Below are 15,052 nucleotides of genomic sequence, written 5' to 3' on the forward strand. Positions count from 1 at the left end.
TTCCTGAAATTAAAGTATAAATTATCAAGAGAAATATTTTCAAAGTTCAAACTCAAATTCATTTCCACAGTAATTAATCTTTCCAGCGATGACCACACTGAGGATTACAGCATTTATAAAATGTGGTCATTGGTTCATCAGCTGATCGTGTCTGTAGCTGCATGAAATAGGCTCTTGCATGTTCACACTTTGGACACGGTTCTTCGGTAGAGTCTACATTATCCCATGCAGCAGCTCCACCTAATACGTCATCTACTTCTTTCAATTTTGGATACTTTCGAGTGCTAATTCGTCTGGAGATGTTATGGATGTATGGACATGTACTACATGCAAATCGATAGCCTCTTCCACCTTCTTCAACTGTCAAAATATTAGCACAGATAGGGCAAAAAGTCAACATCTTATTTAATAAGGAGGAGGTATAGAGTAGAAGCAACACAACAACTGGCTACAGCTATATGTAATCTGATACCCACTACAGAAGCTGTAAAAAAAAATTTAACATTTATATTAAATTTATAAAGTAATTAAATTAAACAATTTAAAACATTATGCTACTCAATTTATAAGACTACTGAATTAATTAAATCCAATTATTTTTTCTCATAAATTTAAATAAGAATACCATATGATTAAACAAATTACCAGTAGAACTCTGAATTGCTAGAATAATTTTTGGCTATATTATATAAATTAATTAAACAACAGAATCTGATCTAAAAGTAAAAGTTATACTGAAATCTGATATGATAATTAGAACTGATTTTGAAATTAAATTTAATAAGTTAGAAAATTCTAAAAGAAAAATCATCCTGCAGAAGAATTTGAACAAGCAACTTCTGTTTTTCATGCACAGGTGTTACAGCACACTAGACACATTCAGATAACATAATTGGTAAGGCAACTGCACAGCAAGCAAAGCTGAGTTTGAATTCTGTTCAAAAGATTTTGATGGTGCAAGTTGCTAATTAATTGTAAGTCATCTTACAATTATCTGTTATTTTTTCAGGTTAAGTTGATTTTTTTTAGCACCATCCCTGTTATTATTATATTTTATTTATTATTTCTATATTTATACTTTTTTTAAAATGTGTATTCTGCACATAATCTTCTTTCTTCTTCATCCTCACCTTTTCCCATGTTTATACGGGGTCGGCGTTTCCTTCTCTAATACGTTTCTTCCATTTTTCCCCATCAAGAACTTCTCTCTTAAGTCCCCTCTGGTTCAAGTCTTCTTCCACCTCATCTTTCCAACGCATCTTTGGTCTTTCTTTTTTCCTCTTTCCTTTTATTAAAAGTTTTCCGATCTTCTTTCCAACATAATTGTCATTTCTTCACTCTACATGGCCAAACCACCTCAACCTACATTCTTGCATCTTTTTGCTCAAGGGGCCCAACTTAACAGAACCTCTAATAAAATCATTTCTTATTCTATCCTTCCTTGACACTCCACACATCCATCTCAACATTCTCATCTCTGCCACCTCCATCTTTCTTTCTTGGGCTCTTGTTATTGCCCATCTCTCACCTCCTATAACATTGCAGGTCTAACAACTGATTTATACAATTTTCCTTTCAGATGGCAGCTAACTTTCTTGTCCATAACACACTGCTCAGCTTCCTCCAGTTCATCCATCCACATTGAATTCTATGCCTTACCTCCGAGTTCAATCCTCCTCCCATCTCGACAAATGTTCCAAGATATTTAAAACTCTGAATCAAAACAAGCAGCACATTTTGGATTTTAATACTACACTCCATTCATTTTAATACTACCACCATTCAGAGTCATATAAGCTGTTTTAGTTCTGCTAATCTTCATGTCCCTTTCTTCCAAAACTTTCCTCCAATCTTCCAGTTTCTTCTCAGCTTTGGTTTGGGGAAGTTCACACAACATAATATCATCTGCAAACAGCATACTCCACGGAGCCTCACATTTCACATCACCACCAACACATCCATTATCAGGTCAAACAAATAAGGGCTATGGGCCAATTTGATTTGTGATGTAAACCAACATTAACAAAGAACCCTTCTGTAATGCACACGCTTCTCTTAACTTGGGTCATTGCTCCCTCGTACATTTCGTTGACAAGCCTAACATATTTTTCTGAAACATTCTTCTCCCTCAAACATCTCCATACCTCTTGCCTTAGTACCTTATCATATGCTTTTCTATATCTATGAACACCATGTGCAAATCTTCCTGCATTTCCCTGTGCCTTTCCACCAGCTGTTTTAGAGCAAAAATAGCATCAGTCATACTCCTTCCTGGCAAAAAGCCAAATTGTTTCTCTCCAATCTCAGATTCCTGCCTAATCCTTCTTTCTACAATTTTCTCCCAAATTTTCATAGTATGGGACAATAACTTTATACCTATGTAATTCTGTACCTTTAAAGATCAGCACCAGAATGCTCTTCTTCCATTCATCTGCGATCTTCTCCTGCTGCCAGAGTTTCTTCATAAAGTCCCAGAGGATATCAATTCCATCCTTACCCAAACCTCTCCAAGCCTCATCCAGAATCCAATCAGTGCCTACTGCTTTCCCCATCTTCATTTTCCTAAGCATACTTTTCACTTCTTCTCTGCTAATATCTTACACCACTCCTTCATTTGCCTCTCCATTCTTGTATAAAGTGCTGGGGTTTTCTTCATTCAATAAATTCCTAAAATTTTCATCTTTCCTTGACCTTTTCATAATCTTGTAATACCATCATACCATATCATCTTTAATCAGTTTAATAGAGGTAAAATCTTTTGATGCCTTATCTCTTGCTTTGGCAATTCTCATCAACTGCCTTTCACCACCTTTCCTATCAAAAACTTTATAAGCCTCTTCTAAAGCCTTTGCTTTCACAATAGCCACTGCCTTTTTAGTCATTTTATTTGCCAATGGTAAGTTTCTTTATCTTCTGGTTTTCCCATCAAATCCCACCTTTTCTTTGCCTCTTTCTTTTGTTTAACTGTGGCTTGTACTTCAGTATTCCACCATCAAAGTTCCTTTCCTTCTGGCAATCTCTTCCTTGAAGTTTTTCCCAACACCTCTTCTCCAACTTTCAAAATGCAATTACTATTCAGCAACCACAATGTTTCCACATCATCCAGAAAATAGATTTCTTTTAACACTTCTTAATTCCCCCTCTTTCAATCTCCACCATTTGATCCCTTGTTCTAACACAATTCTTACAATGGCCCATAAGAAAATCACAATCATCTACACATAATATTCATTTAAAATTTTTCTTCAGAATGTTAGGTCAATTAAAGTGTTTTTTTTTTTTAACCAAGTATTAATAATGATATTTTTGATATTTATATATTACACATATATATAATATTAAAAAGTTGGAAGACTTCTGATTGACGTGATACAGTATTACCACTTTTATTAATCAAATGGGTTACCAATTCATTTCACTTACTCATCAATATCAGAGAGGTGGAATTTTATTAATCTAACCTCCATCTCTTTATGTAATTAAATTTTTGAATAATGGGAGTCAATCCTTGTCATTAATATTCTAGATATAAAATTGATTATTATTATGATCTGATGATAATATTATGATCTGATTATTATATTGATTGGTTATTATTATGCTCTTTACTCAAAAAGAATGAGTCCATTTCAAACTCTTCAGTGTTGTCATGTTTATTCTTGAATCCATATTCAACTGCAGATTTATATTATGTGGTGATTTTAACCTATCTAATGTTTCTTGGACTTCTGTTGGTCTGAATTTTTGTACCTTAGATTCAGACGAATCCTTTTTCTGAATGAAATTTAATATTTTTTAAATAATTTCCCAAGGAGTTTTTCCCTCTACATGTAGCAATTCTTACCTCAATTTAGCTTCTCACAATAATTGTCTGTTGTCCAACTCCTTTACTAATGGATTTCTCTCTTAATCATTCAGCCATTTGTTTGGATGTTTCTATTAACCCAATTACTATAAAACTACAAGATTTGTTATAAAGTCCCAATCTGGTTGCACTTTAACCAAAAATCAGCTGCCAGATACTTATGTTCTTTACACTGGACACATTCTTAGAATCTTGAAGTTTCACTCACTGCTTGTACTAATCTTACTTATATTTTAACATTACCTATTGATAATTTTGTAAAAACATACAAAATTGATGTCTTCTCATATAAATAGTTTTCTAATAAACTAAAAACACTATGAAATTTACTCCAGAAATAATGAGAGAGATTTTGTAATCTAAGAGATCTTTATTTACATCAAATCATTCAAAAACAATATTTTAAATGTTCTTTGTCCTTTTTAAGCTACTTCAATCAAGTAATTGACTCTCTTGTCTTTAATTCCAAAACCTGGAGTTTCATTCCTAAGTTTTCCAAGAAAATTTCTTGCTAGTCTTTCTCAATCCAAGGTAATCAAGTATACAATATAGATTTAGATTTTAAACAAAAACTTGTTAATATTCTTCCCAATATTGAATCATTTACCTTCTTTTCATACTTCTATTCAATATCCTTTTCATTTTGAGGTTTCTCAGGTTATTAATTTACTTAACACCACTACATTTAGTCTGGATCAAATTCCTGTCATTTTTTTAAATCATTGAAACCTATGTCAGCAGTTATACTTTCTAAACTTTTCACTCATTTTTCTCAGTTAAGTTTTGTTCTAACTCAATGGCTTTCTTGATAATTAGTCCAATTCAAATTCAAAAAAAAAAAACACTTTTCATCCTATTACACTTTCACCCATTATGCTAAAAATATTTGAAATATATTATAATAGAATTTATTCTTTTTACAAGTAAGCTTTGGCCTTTTCAACATTTTGGTATTTACCATCATTTCATAACAATGAACTTGACATAAACTTTGTCTTTTATCATTAATAGTTTAAAAAATAAGCAATCATGTTATGTTATATATATTGATGTTAGTAATGCTTTTGAATCCATCTTACTAAATCTTATTCATCACCTGCCTGTTTTCTGTTTTAAATTAAAATTTAGAAATGCATTGTATAATTTTTAATTTTATGTAATTTGTTGTCTGTTTTTTTATGTATATTTGTTAATTTTGTGGGTTCAGCAACCCTTCAGAACTTTTCCATTTATATGAAAAAATAAATAAATACATTAAAAATAACAAAAAGAAGACATTAAAACCACAGTCTCGAGTCACGAGACCAAATTCCCACACCTGATGGAGGATGTAATGACACATCTGACCTTTGGGGCAAACAGTTCAAAGATAGAGAGATCTCCAACAGAAGCCATAGATTACAGCCTGTCCCGCCATGCTCCAGGCAGACTGTTTGAGGAAGACGAACTGTCCACCTGGACATAGCAGTACCACCACAGTAGCAGGGCGACTACAAAGACTCTTGTCCCGCTATACCCTGTGCAAATACTCTCTCCAAAGCCATAACCCAAGACAAGTTTGCCATTCTCCATACAAAGATTGATGACAAACCCATACTATGAGAGGTCGACGATCGTCTACCCAACAAAGGTATTTTAGTATTGTAAAATCTCTGTCTCAGTCTGATAACTTTTAAGAGAATTGGACCACAGAAATTGTATCCCTAACATTTATTCAAGTTATCCTTTAGTATTCGTATTCCAGTGTAATCGTTTTATTTTTATTTATTTATTTTTTTAATTGATTAGTAATCATTTTACTTTATATTAAATTTGTAATTTTGTTAACCTGTCCACTTGTCTTTATTCAAATTAATGGTCACCCTATCAATGGACTTGTCGCACCTCCCCACTCACTCTCCTATCTAACCGCCATCCAGTGACACTTGAGCGGGTCTAACCAACCCAATGCCAACCCAAGGGGTTTAAACCGGCATCCATTGACTCCTGACTTCTCACATTAATTAAGTATTTTATGTTACAATAAGGTGTTTATATTGTTGCAACAGATTGTATTAATTACGTGGGAAGTATAATCTCATAAATATGGCATTTATAGAAAAATTATTAAACTGCAATATGAAAAACTTGTAGACCTGTAAGTTTTGACTGTTGTCCATCTGTCCTTCCAAAGTCTCAAAAAAGGTGTTAGATACATGTGAGAGAAGTGGAGAACAAATGTAGAAAGCTTAGTGGCAGGAGCCCAGATTAAATATATAGAGTCTTCAGGTTTGGAATACAGTAGAGAGTCGTTAATCGGAACGCCGGTAATCGGAACGTATCGGACGTTTTCAGTCGGACTGTGTCGTGCTGAATCGAACGTTTTTGATACTAAATTTACTTCTAAAGTATAATTTTCATGTTTTTTATATTCTTCAATATATTTATTTTGTTTGTACAAAATGCAGAAATAATTTTTAACGATACGATAGCCTCGATTATTATTATAAAAATTTTCGTTAGGCTTAAAATCGACGAAAATTCAACACGAAGCGACACGCAACGGAGAAAAATTCAACACGAAGCGATATGCAACGGAGAAAAATTTGAACATCGAACAGGTTAATATATTTTTTCGTACAAAGTCAGTAATGGGAACAAATGACTAATCTGAACACCCCCAGTCCCCAATTGATTCCAATTTTCGACTCTCTACTGTAGATGTCACTTTACTTCAATTCAAAATTTCCCCTACACAAAGTTAAATAACCAGCACAACTCTATTGCTAATGGGAAAAGTATGATGTACAGGGGCAAAACAACTACTAAATAATTGAGAACATTGCGATGAAAAGTTGCAGGCCAACATTGTGACGATGTCATAATAAATAATCGCTCCTTAAAATTAGTTTGGTTTATTTAGTTACTGCATTGCGACATGTGAGCAATTGACCGGGGGAGAAGCTGGACCCTATTTAGATGAAGAAAGCCTGGAAAACTCCACATGGCCAGCCTGTTTGCCATGTTCGAACACACAACTAACTATCAGAGTTTGGTGGTTTTACCCACTCAGCTACTGAAGGACGCTTATTAAAATTAATTAAGAAAGTACCATTCAAAAATGAAAAAATCTGAGTTGTCAGATGTGGATAATTAAAGACTTACAGATTTTTCATAGGGTAACACTTTCTATAGCATGCAAGCATGTGCTATATGCTACCTGTCTCAGTAATGATAAAATGCATCTATTTTGCGCTATATCATTGTCGCACTAATTGTGTGAATATATATATATATATTATATATTCACTCAATTACTGTGACAATTATAAAAAGGATATTATTTTATTATTTTAATATATATATTTATATTTATTAAAATAATATCCTTTTTATAATTATATTTAGTTTTATTTTGTTAAATTTCCTGTCAATAGAAGATGGTGCTATGTGTAAATCAGCAAATCGAATGTAGATAGAAATTCATTGATTTACAGAAACCCAATAGATATATTTGAATAGGATTTATGAAATTCTCTAACATAAGGGTATATTTTAAACATAACTGCCGAGTTTTGTAGCAATTTGTTGAAACGGCCTAGGAGTGTATAGCGAACAAACATTCTCATTTATATATATATAGATAAATTTAACATTTTAGGTGGCACACTGATTCTACATGCTCCAGGGTGCTGAATATATAGCTATGGCACTGAATAGAGAATATCTGCAGATCTATTTGAATTTATAGTTTAATAATATAAAAAAATATACACATACTTAAACCAATTTTTAAATAAAATCTATTATTAATAATCTTTTAATTGTATTATAAATTTTATAGCTATTTTATAATAAAAATACTAACCTTTGTAAAATATTCCCAGAAAACCTTTCTTTTCTGATAAAAATAAATCTCTAATTTTAGGAATTTTCCTTAGATAAGCTGTTGTACATATAACCAATAATGCAAATATTATAACTCCATCAAATGAATATACTGAAAAATTAAATATTCAATTTTATTACAAAATCGTTAAAATGTTAAATATATAAGATTACTGCTTACTATTTTCTTACAATTCATAATTAATTAGATTAATGCAGTTACTTAATGTAACTTTTATTATGAATTAATTAATAGATAAAACTGCAAATAACTGGAAATTTATAATGCAGTAGAACCCTTGATTATCCAAGGTAACGTGGATCAATGCTACCTTGTATAAAATAAATGGTTCCAATCAGTTTGGATTAAAAATTACTGGTATGAATATAAAAGATCAATTTAAGCCTCTTTTTACACTTTATTGAATTTAATCTTATGTAAGAACAATAATTTTTCGTCATTTATATTATATAGCTGATATTTATAATAGTCAAAAAATAAAAATATACAGTTACATTTAAATATGAATGATTTGTCTCATACCGAAGTCAAATAATGCCAAAAACAACATTTTATAATACATGTTTTAAGATTCTTTTATAAATTACAGTTTAAAGAAATTAGTGTATTCAACTTACAGATTTGTTTTGGATAATGAGAAATATTGGTTAATCGGAGTTCTACTGTATACTAATTTTATAATTCTTTTCATTATTCTAAAATATAAAAGGTAAAATTATATTTTACAATGTTTTTCAGTTTTCAATTTTTTGGCAAATTTGAGGTCATTTTTATCTGAAATTCCATTGTAATCACTTCATATCTGTCATTTTTGATTGCTTCTCTAATTTGCTTGCCTTTTCAGGTTCTCACTATTGAAATGTTTGTTTTTTTCATATTGAACTAGACTGTTTCAGATATTGATTGATTCTTATAAAGTAGATAAAAATTCAATACAAGTTCAATATAATGCAATAAAGGAAGTCTTTTACTTTAAAGTCCTAGTAGACAATAATAATTTAAAATATTAAGGATATAGAGGCACAATTGATTAACAGTCTTTTACTTTGTTTAATGCTACTACATTGTTATACAACTATCAGCATAGTCACTGGAAGTATACTATACTTTTCAATACAAGTAATTTTACTGTGTGTGTCAGTGTATCAGCTTTTTTTCACTTGATATCATCATCTTTGCTATTAGTTGCAGTTCTTTTTCATAAAGCAGGAGGTCTGAAACATGTATAAAAGCATATTTGAATACCAAATGTAAGTGCATACACATGTGAAATTATTTGCAGAAACAGGTTTTTACAGTTATATTTGACAAAAGACAAAGGGTTGCTTCCTATATGCAGTACTTAACTGTTTTGCTAATGTTTTGTTAAAAATGATTTTAGTGTATTGTACTTGAAAGCACTAAATTTTAAATTTTTTGAATTAAGGCGCAATATCCAAAATTCTATGTAAAAACCATATTTATTTCCATTCAAAAATTTTGGATGAAATAACTGAAGCACATTCCATATTGGGATGTGCTGGCAAATGTAAATGCCAAAATAAGCAATATGTTACAGCTTATAGTTTACTGGATTCATATTTGTATAAACATTTATGTATTTGAATAATCACAACATGGGTATAAACTTTGATCACATTTAATTTGATGTAATATTGTTCTATCCTCTTATTACTCTGTTATTCTAGACCTATGTTGTTAGTAGACTTAAATTAATATAGTCAACTGTAATGTAAGTAACATTAAATTAGAAAAATATGTTAAATTTATAAATAAAATAGTTTATCAGGTTTTTTTTAAATTCACTTTTATCACTTTTTTTTTTATAACTTTTGTTTAGCACATTCATTTTGCCAAATCATACACCCTACACAATGAAGTGATGCAATATTAACTACAAAAATGATATGGAGGATGCCTCTCTGGGGAGGCTTTTATGGGAAAATAACACCTATTTTGACATTACAAACGTGAAGAAAACTCAGAAAACTTCTAGTGGCCAGTCCGTTGGAAAAGTACAAACCCACAACCAACTACCAGCATTCAGTGGTTTTATCCATTCAGCCAGCATTAGTCAGGGTCTCGGGTAAGTTGTAGCGAGTAGCTCAGCCACTTCTCACTTTTTTGTCGGCCAGGTCTCGACCCGGAGCCTGAGCAATGCCGAAAGACAGCCAAGGTCCACAGCCAATACAATAGATTCACTTCCTTGTAAAGCAGTTAAGCAAGCAAGCCAATGACATAGTTCGTTTTGTATGAAACAAACTACGTCATTGGCTTGTTTGACAAGGAAACTCACCCAATGCAAAGTTAATGTGGGATTCAGCCAACCAGCCCAGTCCCCACATTTTTAAATTTCATACTAAAATATGAATTTTTAATCAACCAAATACTACGTAGTAAATTTTTCATATAGTGAGGTTAAATCTTATCAGATGATACGGCAATTTAAATATCAATTTCAAATAAATATCAAGAAATAATGCGTCATGTACTACTTGTATATAATTATCATAATTTAAAAAAACTAAATGCATTAGTATAAATGTTGTTTTACCTATTTAGCTTTCCTCATGTAAAAAGATCGCATATAAAAGTAAAATGTAATAAATTTTGCTACATATACATTTAAATCATAAACCGTCTCCAGAAGTAAACCTTACCATTCGTCATCTTGTCATCCTTAAAATCATCAGTGCTGCCAGATGTTTTTATCGTAAAATAATACGTATTGTAAAGTGATAATTTTTATGAAGTTATTTCTAGATTTTATTATTGCTTTTTGATATTCTATATATAAAAATTAAATAGTATTAAAAAATAATACATACTCTACCAGTGGCGTAGCCTGGGTGTCAGCCGCCCGGGGCGAAAGAAAATTTTGCCGCCCCCTTATTTAGGTATCTCAATATAAAAGACTAAAATATACAATAATTCTAAAGAACTTTTCAGCAAGAACAATCATCATTATTGTGTATTGTACAGGTTCAAATTTTTACAATATATTATTATTATGTATTGTGAAATTTTGCCGCTCCCTAAAAATGCCGCCCGGGGCGGGCCGCCCCTGCCGCCCCCACTACGCTACGCCACTGTACTCTACGTATTTATAAAGGTTTTTTAAAACTTTTACCGCCTTCTGGGCACTAAGAGGACCATTTTTTTAGCAAGCCCATAATGGGCTTGCTAAAAAAGCCCATAATGGCCAGGCCCGCAATAGGGCGGGCCCAACATATCCGGGTAGACTACTCCCCGAAAAATTTCTGGGGATTTTTCGACCCGTCCAGATTCGATTCCGGGTCCCCAGAGCGGTAGGTTGCCACCTTGACTTCTCGGCCATCCGACCGTAAAATTATTAGGTTTTGTCTACTACTAGACAGCTTTATTTTTTAACTTTTCCTCTCTTAATAATATCCCTAATAAATCTTAATAAGTTTTCTTTCGTATGGGTAGTAAAGAGACTTATTTTCAGGCTCATCGCGGGTTCGAGTAGCCGAATGAAATACGGATGCCAACATATCCGGGACAGATTACTTGAAAAATTTCTGTCTTTCAAGGGCGTCGCCAAAGGGGGGCAGAGGGGCAGTTGCCCCTCCCTAGACATGCGAAAAAAATTATTTAAATGCGAAGTCATTTATTGCCCGATTTATAATTCCCGCGCGAAAAACCCAAGAAGATTATGTTTTAATTAAAATAATCTTCTTAAGCTTCTTAAAATTTATGAATCGTTTTTATTTTACCTACATATAATTCATACCCTCTATCAATTTATATTATCTTGCCTCCCCTGGCCCATTGGCTGGCGACGCCCTTGCTGTCTTTTCAAATCGACCGAACTCTATATCGGATCCTCAGGAGCAATAGACTAACGTCTCGGCCGACCGTCCGTCGTTCTGGAGTAATATAAATGATATTCCATATGCCATAAACAATTTTATACCCAGCAAGAGTTTATTTAGCTGCTTTTTTGCTTCTTAGCTGATCCTTTTAACCACGTCTTTTCAAACAAACGAAATACATACAGTGTTTCTTTATTAAATTACAGTATTAATAAAATATAGTCTCAAAAATTTTATTTTCTGTTAGTAAAAATAGCATTAATTTCATAGGGGGTAGGAACCACTCGGGTTCCTAAGTTTTCTCCGGACCGGGGAAAAATTCACCAGCTTCCCTCTCGACGGCCTTGAACATAGTATGCATTACACATGTGATACGTGTTTTTTTTATCACTCGTAGCGTTACAAGTTCAATAGTTGTAATTTTAAGAACTAAATTTTTTCCGCAGAAATCTCTTTTGAATGTCCGGAAACGTCAGCATATAAAATTTAGTTGAGTTACAACTGTAACATATTCCTTCAGACAGTGTTAAATAGCTGTACTTTAATTACGATCACACGGAACTTTTGATATCTTATCAATCGAAAGCTAAGCAAATATATCATCGTCAGGTCATTTATATATATATATTCTGTAAATATATTCGATATTGCATTTAACTCACTATCGCTACATACAAGGGTAATTGCAAGGTCTCCTTAGTAGCGGACCAAGCACTCAGAGAGCCCAAGCGCGACCTAGTTTTGAGGCTCCCTTTTTCTAAATACTAAGTAATGCTATCAAATCAATATAATACTTAATAAAAAAATACTGATCAGTGAATTGCTTCCTTAAAGATATATCCCTAAATGTTTAGACGAAGATGGTATCTGTGCTGGAGGTTCGCAGAATGTATCTCTTCTTGAAGCTGCTAACTTTCGGAGGACCCATGCGCGCACTTCTTGCGCCTGTGCGATGATTCATCACTGTTAGTGATAGCAGCAATAAATAGATTATTTTCACATATTCAATATATTCAGGCAGGCTATATTCAATCATAATTTTTAAGAAGCCATCCTACCTCTTTGGGGGATCCTGTATGGAATCTGCTTTAGAATAGTGAGATACGGTAATTTAACACACGAGTGATCTGCCAAAGAGAGTCCCTCCCGAGAGAACTTTTTATTGGAAACGTACATAGGTGTTAAATACGTGAAAGAAACTCGGAAAACTCCACATGGTCAGCTTGTTGATGAAGCGCGAACCTGCAAACAACTAGTAGTGTTCAGTAGTTTATCCACTTGGTCACCGGTGGGCGATCGAAACCGACTGTTCCTAAAAAATCCTCTGTCATTTTTTTAGGAACAGTCTGTCTCAAACATATTGGGTCACGTCTTTCATTGCCCCACCATTCCTATTATAGGCTGGCCGAACCCATAATGGGCGTAAAAAATTCTTATAGGAGAAGTTTGATTTTTACATAAAAAAGTTAAAAAAATGAAAATAGTAATAATTATATCATTTATTTGTATTTTTCTTTCTTCCTCTTTTTAATTATATTTTTATAAAATTTTGTATACAATACTTTTAATTTATTATTATTATTATTATTATTATGGTTTGAAATTTGCAAATTATTAATGAACTAAATAGGTTTTTAAGTTTCTTATTATTTTTCAAGCATACTCTCTTTAAAAAATTTACGCTTATAATCATCTAGTTATATAACCACGTGATATGACTAGAAGTATCCGTCATAGTAACCTTAGGTTAAATCAATTTAGACAGCTCTTAGGTCAAGGCAAATCATTTTCTATCTTGTGCACTACATGTCACTGATTAGATGCTTCTAAGTGTTGCTTCCTAACAACTGATTGTAAAAGAAGCAAATGTAAGTTTCCTTTTTTTTTCTATGAATATGTCGGATAAAAAAATTTTACATATAGTACTTTATAACTGTTATAAGTATTGAACAGTGATGAATTGATAACAGTGAAAATTGAATTCCTAAATTTAATGTAAATGAATGTCAAACTTAATTCTTTATAAATATAAAAATCGTATATTTAGATTATAATGCGATGTTTACCGAGTATTGTACATTATGGTAAAAATGTTAGCATCTAATAACGATTAATTATAGATAGTTTCTAATAAGTTAAAACTATAATTTGGATAGGACTATTAAACAGGAAATCATTAAAAACAAAGGTAAAATCGTAAGTTTAACCACTTAAACGGAGTTTTCGGGCAAATAAACCGAAATGTTATGTCCTTCGAATCCGATATTCACCCGAGTTCAAAAATTACTCAGAAGACGATTAATTCTCAGATGTTTTACTTAAATGCATTTCGGATCGGAATTCTCGCCGATCCCTCTTCAGTAAAGGTACAATCTGCGACAAAGCCTACATCAATATTTCGGACTGTTCGAAATCAATTACAGTAAACCGTCGGATTTGAAGGACATAACACTTCCGAAAAACCTCTTTTAAGTTGTTATAAAAGTGGATAAAGAACTTTATTTACTGTTGTTCCGTTGAAAATTTCCAATGTTAAACTATACTACAAAAAACTTAATCCTATGTTACAAATGAATGGCTATTAATGTTAGCTTCGGAAGAAGTCCGAACTCTCATTCCAAGGTTCTCAGAAATTATCAAACTGAGAACGAATTAAGCTAGGTTCATAAAAAATCCAGTCACGAGGTACATAACTTTTCCGGATTTTCCGGAAAAGTTATACACTCCGCGGCTGGATTTTTTAATGAGGAACACTAGGACATTAGCACAAAGCTAAGATTATTTGTGGCATCATCTGTTGTGAGATATCATTAAAAACTAACTTTTATATTATTAATTATTATAAAATGGCAAAAAACGCTTAATTTTGAGGATATAGATGAGTTTTTTAAAAATTGTAAATGCCAATAATGGGTACAATTTTCATTAATTAAGTCCGACCCCACTCGAGATACGACACATGATCCCCTCTATCTCCCCACCCCCTCGACCTTTAACAACCAAAATTTAAAAACATAATGCCTAATATATACAAAGTTACTGTTCCGAATTTCGTTTCTTGATCTCTATCCCATCCTGTGGTATTAAACGAAATAGACACCCACATACACATATCAACGAAATTCCCTCCCTTTTTTTACTTTTTGGGGGCAAAAGGTTTCAAAACGTCGAGATTCGCAAAAAGAAAAAACCCCAGAGGGTCAAATCTGAGACAATTCCAATACTTTCCCGTATTATAAATAACAGCTGGAAAAATAATACGTTAGAAATGGGCGATTAGAAATTCTTGCTGTAAAGAGAGAATACGCAATTCTGATGTAAAGATAAAAGTCCTAAAGATCGATAAACATGTCCGGTTGGCCTGGAAACAAGTAAATGACCAATCGGGAAAGTGTGGAGAGATAACCGAGGCAGTTGAGATGCCGGAACCTTTTAAAAACCCACGTCCCAAGGACATAGGAT

The 15,052-nt window shown here is 32.5% G+C and overlaps 2 protein-coding genes across 2 annotated transcripts; both read right to left on the bottom strand.

Annotated features, from left to right (window-relative positions):
• Window positions 1–73: 73 nt before the first annotated feature.
• On the bottom strand, window positions 74–400 carry Polr3K (RNA polymerase III subunit K). The gene has a single exon (XM_067266790.1). It carries the CDS (start codon window positions 398–400, stop codon window positions 74–76), a length of 327 nt encoding a protein of 108 aa, XP_067122891.1.
• On the bottom strand, window positions 252–10,446 carry ksh (transmembrane protein 167A-like protein ksh). The gene is made up of 3 exons (XM_067266793.1): window positions 10,415–10,446; window positions 7,713–7,844; window positions 252–484 (listed from the first exon to the last, which is right to left on the bottom strand). Exons 1-3 carry the CDS (start codon window positions 10,422–10,424, stop codon window positions 402–404), a joined length of 225 nt encoding a protein of 74 aa, XP_067122894.1. The 5' UTR covers window positions 10,425–10,446; the 3' UTR covers window positions 252–401.
• Window positions 10,447–15,052: the final 4,606 nt, after the last annotated feature.

This window comes from Centruroides vittatus, unplaced genomic scaffold (assembly GCF_030686945.1).
Source record: "Centruroides vittatus isolate TY-2023 unplaced genomic scaffold, ASM3068694v2 contig_2871, whole genome shotgun sequence".
Classification (NCBI taxonomy): Eukaryota; Metazoa; Arthropoda; class Arachnida; order Scorpiones; family Buthidae; genus Centruroides; species Centruroides vittatus.